At 45.2% G+C, this 8375-nt stretch overlaps 1 protein-coding gene across 1 annotated transcript; it reads left to right on the top strand.

Annotated features, from left to right (window-relative positions):
* The first annotated feature begins 3029 nt into the window (after window positions 1–3029).
* On the top strand, window positions 3030–4827 carry LOC147050440 (SLC35A4 upstream open reading frame protein-like). The gene is made up of 3 exons (XM_085922130.1): window positions 3030–3144; window positions 3599–3697; window positions 4004–4827. The coding sequence occupies exons 1-3, from the start codon at window positions 3130–3132 to the stop codon at window positions 4199–4201; spliced, it is 312 nt and encodes a 103-aa protein (XP_085778256.1). The 5' UTR covers window positions 3030–3129; the 3' UTR covers window positions 4202–4827.
* The last annotated feature ends 3548 nt before the right edge of the window (window positions 4828–8375 follow it).

The following is an 8375-nucleotide window of genomic DNA, read 5'->3' as shown; positions in this document are numbered from 1 at the left end:
CATACGGATATTGTTACCCACAATTTGGCTGCACTGAACACACATGACACTCAGAGACATCTGTGGGTCAGTTGCACGAGTGTACTGGTACCTATACAATACCGCGGGCAAGCAATTTCATGATATTACATGTCCACATCAGGAGACCCATCAGTGCCAAATGTGTTTCTCCAGCAATTTTGTGTGGAAGAGCGCCTCAGAAGGCTAATTCATCATGGCAACGTTGTGGATGAGCCCCTGCTCCCTTCCACCATCAAATATTCAACACGCAATCTCTGTTTCATGTTTGTTGTACATAAATATGTGAGCAAAACAATCACATAGCTTTGCCAACGAAAAGTCTGTTTACCTTAATGATAATAAAAACTGCAAAATTGAAGTCGGCTGTTAGGCCCCAACATTTTCTTTCAAAAATCTTTCTAATAATGTGGCCCATTACCTCCAGAAAACAACCCAAACCAAAAGTCAATTATGCATCCCGTTCAAACACACAATGAAACTGTCAACACCATCGATTGCTATTCTAGACGATGGGCTTTCTTGTCCAGCACTTACATGTTCCAGTTTGTCCCTCCTGCGGAGCCAAACACTGGCTGAGTAGTCCTGCTGCTGCACAGCCAAAATTATGCTGCTGGCCGGAATCCCCAACCAGAACCCCTTCAGGTCCTGGCTAACTGCTGGCCCTCTGGGACCTCGTAAGTCCATGCTTGCAGCTGCTGGGCAACTCCCCTGAGCTCACCGGGGAGTCCTAGCGTTGGGGTTTCCCTTCAGCGTGGAACCTCCTTTGGCTTCCTATGTACATGCTGCACAAAAAAACTCAAGTAGTGGTCCCTCCAGGCTAGGGACAATCCCAAGTCAGATCTGGACTGTAGGCTGAGCTGGACTTTATTTAGCTCAGGACAGCATCCAGCAGTGTGATGAAGTTCCAGTGAGTTATCCCTTGTGCGACGACGGGCAACGGGGAGGTAGGGTAGGGTGGGTGTGGTTGAGAGCGAGAGAAAGAGAGAGAGAGAGAGAGAGAGAGAGAGAGAGAGAGAGAGAGAGAGAGAGAGAGAGAGAGAGAGAGAGAGAGAGAGGTGTACACACACATACACATACATATATATATCAGGAACCTTTCTGGTTGCTTTGCCTTTAGAGGGCTAACTTTCAAGTTCAATTAATATTGTATGGATGTTTATTGTGTTCTCTGACTCACAAATACACACACTTGAAGTGGGACATGACAGCAGAGTGGTGCAATGAGACTGCAGTGGTTTGCTTCTTTACTTCCACTTGGCCTCCTGTTATGCCAACAAGAGAAGCGCCAGAGCATAAAAAGTCAGCTCAGAGATCATTATCCTTTCAGTGTGGAAGTCTCTTTGCTTTAAATCACAGCTGCACACTGGAGTCTAACTTGAGCAGCCAAAATTGAGATGCTGGCCCAGTCAGTGGTGCAAACATTTAAAGAGAAAGCACCAACTTGCTGAGGTTTCACTAACCTTCCTAAAGTTTAAAACGCAAGGAAAAGGACTTCAAAACTTGAATGGTTGACTCAAAGAATTGTTTTAGTGTCTGCACATACAATGTGCCGCACAAGTATATGAGAAAGGGAGACGTTAAATCGGCTTGGATTGACTGCAGGGACACTTTGATGAAGAAAAGGCAGCAGAGAAGCAAAGGAACTTTGTAAAATCCATTTTAATTGCTGACATCCATCAGCAATACAACAGATGCCACTTGAATGATGTCACCGCTTTGGCAGTAACGTTAAGATCTTTGTGTTGCCTACCTACATTCAAGAAAGATCCCTCATATCTACCCCCAAAAATAAATGAATAAAAAGTAATTGAATGTGTCAGGCCTTTAGTCCACTTGAAGGACTGTGTAGCTCCCGTAGAGTCAATAATTCAATCAATATAATTAATTTTCCTTCCTGCGTCATGTGACTCCCATCCAATTTATAAAATTGTGCCTGCCTTTCTTTTTAATTCAGTCCACTCATTCCATTTATGTGCCGCATGCATCCAGTCAGTTAGCATGCGAGCTGAATGCTGAATGAAGATTGAATGGCAGCCAGTTCAACCTAAAAGCAGAAATGTGCAGATGAAACGCTTCAATGGCATCGAGTTCATCAAGTGTGTATGTGTGTATGTGTGTATATGTGTGTGTGTGTGTGTGTGTGTGTGTGTGCAGCACAGGAACGGGACCAGCTGCACACAAAGTGGCTCTCCTGAGAGATGGCATCTTATGAAAGGATAAGTCCTGATATGAGACGCAGCAGGGGGACAATTTCAAATGTGTGACCTGATGAAAACAATCAATATAAGCAGTATCTGTCAGTGAGTTGCCGCTCCCTTGGTAGAGCTTGTGGTGAATCACAAAATCCGGGGAGGGCATTCTTTTCTCCTAATCAGGTAATACCGAATGCTGATTGTAGTGCAAGTGTCAGCAAAATTTCATCGAGAAGCCGTTTGGGATGCAGAGGAGCAGCTACACCTATGGGGCACTTATTTAGGTACACTGGCGCAATCTTATGAGATCCAATAAATGAGTGGTTTGAAAAAATTGGATGATGCTCGATTTTTATTAGTTATGGGCACTGCAGTGTATTGAGAGCTTTGTTTTAGTCGCCTCTTTTAGCTTCATGACCACAATCAAAACATTCCCTCAGGTCAATCTGGCTCCATGTTGGCATTCCCCCCCTGCACCGATCTGGGGCCCCGGGTCCGGGGCCGTGGGTCCGGGGCCCTGACCTAGATTCCACAAGAAGGTGCCAAAGCAACACTTTTATATTATACGAGGCTTTGTCCTCGCAGATGATAGACTCCTAAAACTTAAAAGCGAGTCAATCTGACCCACAACACCATCGGGACAAACATGCAGAAGCAATGGGATTTGACTACCTTAATATTTTTGGGGGTAGAAAGACCATCAGAGTCAGAACAAGAATTGGACCTATGGGATTCTGCCCACAAAACATGCAATACTCATGAAAACAAATAAGCAGGCCGACGAGGATGTACCAAAAGCATTTCAAGTTTGTAAAATGAACATTCATGACATGCAACCAACACTAGATGGCAGTGTGCTATCCATTACCATCAATGCGACTTTCAATAAGCGAAGAAGAACGCGACCCAGGCAAGTATGGTAAATGACAAGGTCGGTAACTTTCAACACAGCATATTTGATCGTTTTTATCATGACTGGGGGGAGGGGGTCATCGCGTAGTTGCATTTATTCTTTGCCAATTTACCATAGAATAACCCTCTCCGACGTTTAGCAAGCTGGTTCACAACGTGACTTAGCATCGTCAGCTACCTAAGCTAACTATGGCACACATTCAGCTTTTCGATTTTAGGAAATGATACGACATCGCAAAATAGCGGACGGGACTAAAATTACTGTATGACTTGTTAAACTGCTAGAAATCTCTCTACTGTACACCGCCACCTTTTAATTAACGATAAATGACAAAGACGAAAGTTTTTGCATGCTGTATTTGTTCTTGTTAGCCAATTTTAGAAAAACCTGTTGCATTGAAGCATCTAGCTACCTGTTGTTCATGAGTGTTTACATACAGTACGTGTGTTTTGTGTGTGCATTGTGTATTTAGGGTACCCTGGGCCAGCTGAAGGACCTGGTGGAGCTGAAGGATCAGCTAGAGGACATCCAGAAACGTATGGAAGATGAGATTCAGGCCGGGGTTCCTGCTGTAAGTGCCCCTACAGACTCTACAGAGCAGGAGTTGTCACACTTGGGGTCCACAGAATACAGCAATGGTGCAAATAACCACGTGCACCCCTAAAAGCCATGAGCGTTACTTTAAAACTAAATATTCATGACCAGTATAGTAGAAACTAACTAAAGAAATTGAATTGTCTTTATTCAATGTGGATTTGATTAATAAGCGTTCTATTAACAATTTGATTGCAACCACAGAGGAGCTAGTTTTAAAAACACAATCAATGTTTATAATCAACATCCACACTTTGCTGATCCATCCTATTGTCATATTCAGGGTGGCAGTCTACTGGCTTCACCCTTCCTGAAGGGTTTCCTGGCTGGCTATGTGGTGGCCAGGTTCCGCTCGTCGGCGCTGCTGGGGGCTGTGGTCGGGACGTGCACAGGAATCTATGCGGCGCAGAACTATAAGATTCCCAATGTGGAGAACACTGTTAAGGACTACATCAACACTCTGAAAGGAGGAAACCGATAAGAAACGATGATACAACTTTCTGCTATTTGTCTTCTGTCTCTTGTTAAATGCACTCTTTTGGGACAATCAAACTTCATTGGTCTGTCAAGTGCTTCTTTGCTTATTCAGGAATGTGTGTCTACAGGTGTTGGTTAAAGCTCAATTTTTTTTTAAAGAAACACATAGAACGTCATTAGTCATTCATGTAAAAATTACTTAAAATGTGTACACTAATTTTAAGTATTAATATTATGCGATCTGACAGTTCTGAAGTAAAAAAGTTCACATAAAATGCACAAAAGTAAAAATGTAAGTGCCTTCGAGTGTGCTGTGCAATAGACATCCCTCTTGGGTTTTGTTTGAATTTTAATATGCTGGAATAGTCAAATATTGCACTTTTTGTTTGCCATTTTGAGTTGAAAGTGTTACAGAAATGTTATAAACTGGACCTCAAACTTATTCATTTCCAATTTTGTTGTGTTTTCCATGCTTGCCTTGGTATATAGAAATATTTGTATGGTTTAGTTTTGTGAATTTCCCCCTGGGATCCATATATCTATTTCTATATTTTTGTTCATAGTAGTCAGGTGGTTGACAGAACTACATCTCACTTTTTTTGTCAATAAACGGGTAATGTGATCCTCGCATTGCGTTGCTACTTGTTCTCGTTTGTTTGAAAACCGGTTGTGGTTGACAAACTACAGGAATCCCTTTTTTATCGCTGGGCTTACGTTCCGAAAAGAACCCGTGATAGGTGAAATTCGTGAAGCAGAACCCTTTATTTTTCTACCATTATTATACAGGTATAACATTGAAACCAAAGGACAAAACTTGTTTTCAGGCCCAAGCATTTGTTTAACAAAGAGAAATAGTCATTTAAATAAATATTCTTTAATTTCTTTAATTCTTTAATAAAAAATTCTTTAACATTTTGAATAAATATTCATTTAATCATCAAACTTAATTCTCTTCCCCTGGGGCTTGCCTCCAAATCCTCCTCCTGTTCTAATAGATTTCATTTCGATAATGTTTTCAGAAAATAGCTTTTTAAGCTGACGACGGCTATCTAGATTCTCGTGGACCAATTCAGCATGAGGGAACTGCAGCGGAATACCCTTCTAGAGGACACTGCCAGGACAATCGAAGGCACCTCCGACAGCTCTTCGCTTTGGCCTGGACATCCACTTTTTGATTTCCATATTATGTATTTTATGTGCCCTCTTTGCATCCATTGCAGCCTGGTGATCCTGAAAGGGGGATCCTTCCATCTGTGGTCCCTTCTCAAGGTTTCTCATTTTTCCCCTGGTAGGGGTTTTTGAGTTTTTCCTTGCCCTTTTGGGAGCCCAAGATCAGGGGATGCTTTGAGAATAATTGTCAATTGATTGTCTATGTGAAGCCCTTTGAGACTGCTTGTGATTTAGGGCTATACAAATAAACTTGACTTGACTTGACTTAAATAAAGCCTTTCTTTCAGATAACTGCAGTAAAATAATATTTTCAATCATCAATCCAAAGTATGTACTATATAGTGCGCTTCTGCAGCCTGACTCCGCTCTGTAGTGTCTTTTTCTTCTGAAGCCATAACACAACTGGAAGCCATGGCTGACAGGGGCTGTCCTCGGGCTGCTGAGGGCCAGAGACAAAGCCTACAGGGCTGGGGATGAAGCGGGCGTGAGATCAGCAAGGGCGAAACTGTCCCGGGGCATCAAGGATGGGAAAAAGGCGTTCTCTTCCAAGATTACTGCCCACTTCAAAGACAGCAGGGATGGTCGGGGCCTGTGGCGAGGCATACAGACCATCACGGACTACAAGCCAGCGCTGCAGAGCTGTGAGGGCGACGTCCCTCTGCTCAACGAACTGAACCGCTTCTTTGCTCGCTTCGACGCTCAGAACGACACTTGCCCACTGAAGACCCCTCCCCCTCTGGACGAGCAGCCCCTGTGCCTCTCTGCCGTTAGCGTGAGGAGGACGCTTGCTGCTATCAACACCCGTAAGGCGGCGGGCCCGGACAACATCCCGGGACGGGCGCTGAAGGACTGCGCTGAGGAGCTGATGGATGTCTTCACGGACATCTTTAACGTTTCCCTGCAGCAGGCCATCGTCCCGTCATGATTCAAGGCTGCCACCAATAGCTGTGCCGAAAAATCCTGCTCCTTCCTGCTCCAATGACTACCGCCCTGTGGCACTGACCCCCATTGTCATGAAGTGCTTTGAGCGGCTTGTCTTGGCGCACGTCAGATCTGTTCTTCCCCCCCACCGTAGACCCCTTCCAGTTTGCCTTCCGACCCAATCGGTCCTCTGAGGATGCCATCTCTGCCCTACCCACCTAGAGAACAGGGACTCGTATGTGAGATTACTGTTTGTGGACTTCAGTTCTGCATTCAACACCATTGTTCCAGAGCGTCTCATTTGCAAACTCGACAAGCTGGGCCTCAGTACCTCCCTTTGCAACTGGGTATTGGATTTCCTCTGTCAGAGGCCTCAAGTAGTACGTGTGGGGGACAATGTCTCCGGCAGCATCACGCTGAGCACGGAGGCCCCTCAAGGCTGCGTGGTCAGTCCGCTGCTCTTCACCCTGCTGACGCATGACTGCACTGCGACCTACAACAGCAACCGCGTGCTGAAATATGCTGATGACACGACTGTGGTGGGTCTGATCACCAGTGGCGACGAGACTCAATACAGATCGGAGGTCGACCTTTTGGCCGCGTGGTGCAGGGACAACAACCTTCTGCTGAACGTCAACAAGACCAAGGAGATTGTCATTGACTTCCGGAAGGGTCACACCCACCACCTGCCGCTGACCGTCAACGGTGCTGTGGTGGAGAGAGTGAGCAGCACCAGATTCCTGGGGGTGCAAATCAGTGAGGACCTCTCCTGGACCACCAACGCTGCGTCGCTGGCGAAGAAAGCTCAGCGCCGCCTGTACTTTCTGCGGAAACTCAGGCGAGCAAGTGCTCCTCCCCTCATCATGACCACATTCTACCGTGGCACCGTTGAGAGCGTCCTCTCCAGTTGTATCGCGTCCTCCCCAGTTGTATCGCTGTGTGGGGTGGTGGCTGCTCTGAGTACAACATGAAGGCCCTACAGCGCATAGTGAACACTACTGAAGGACATTTACGCCTCCCGTCTCACTCGCAAGGCGACCGCGATTGTGTGTGATGTGAGTCACCCCGCTCACTCTTTGTTTGAACTTCTGCCCTCTAGGAAGAGGTACAGATGCCTGTGCTCCCGCACCACCAGACTCAAAAACAGCTTCATACTCCAAGCTGTCAGAATCCTGTCTGTTATTAGCACGCTTGCTCCATTTTGCGGCTCTTATTTGTCTATTTATTTATTTATTGTTTATTTATTTGGGTTATTTGCATATTACTTATTCATTGGTCATCTGTTCGTTTTTACTCTTTGATTGTAAGTGTTGTGTACTGTGTCTAGTCACCGTGGGACGGTGGGAAACGTAATTTCTTTGTGGGTCTTAACATGTGAAGAAATTGACAATAAAGCGGACTTTGACTTTGACTTGACAATGCACAGTGAAAAAGTTCTGAAGTAAAAAAAGTAAAAAAAAAAAGCAGCGAGGCTGTAAAAGGTGAACTGTGATATAGCGAGGGATTACTGTAGCACACAATACTCAGTGTAGATTATAAAGTAGAAATACAGTAAAAGGCGTATTCACAGGAATAATATTGTCTATATTTTTAAAGCACAATGTGTATATGAAAGTTGTCATTGGACTCTCTCTCTTTTTCTCTCTCTTTTTCTCTCTCTCTCTCTCTCTCTCTCTCTCTCTCTCTCTCTCTCTCTCTCTCTCTCTCTCTCTCTCTCTCTCTCTCTCTCTCTCTCTCTCTCTCTCTCTCTCTCTCTCTCTCTCTCTCTCTCTCTCTCTTCTGTGAAACTCCTGAAGTATGCAGACGACACCACTCTCATCGGACTGATCCGGGACGGTGACGAGACTGCGTACACACAGGAGGTGGAACGGCTGGTCCACTGATGCAGCCAAAACCACCTGGAGCTGAACCCGCTCAAGATCGTGGGGATGACAGTGGACTTCAGGCGAGACCCTTCACCACTTTCACCCCTCACTATCCGCAATATTACTATTCTCGCCACAGACACCTTCAAGTTCCTGGGATCCACAATCTCTCGGGACCTGAAATGGACCAGTCACATAGACTCTGTCTGGAAGAAGGCCCAG

This window comes from Syngnathus leptorhynchus, chromosome 10 (genome assembly GCF_054491065.1).
Source record: "Syngnathus leptorhynchus isolate UIUO chromosome 10, UIUO_Slep, whole genome shotgun sequence".
NCBI lineage: Eukaryota > Metazoa > Chordata > Actinopteri > Syngnathiformes > Syngnathidae > Syngnathus > Syngnathus leptorhynchus.
This window is presented reverse-complemented; position numbering and strand designations above follow the sequence as displayed.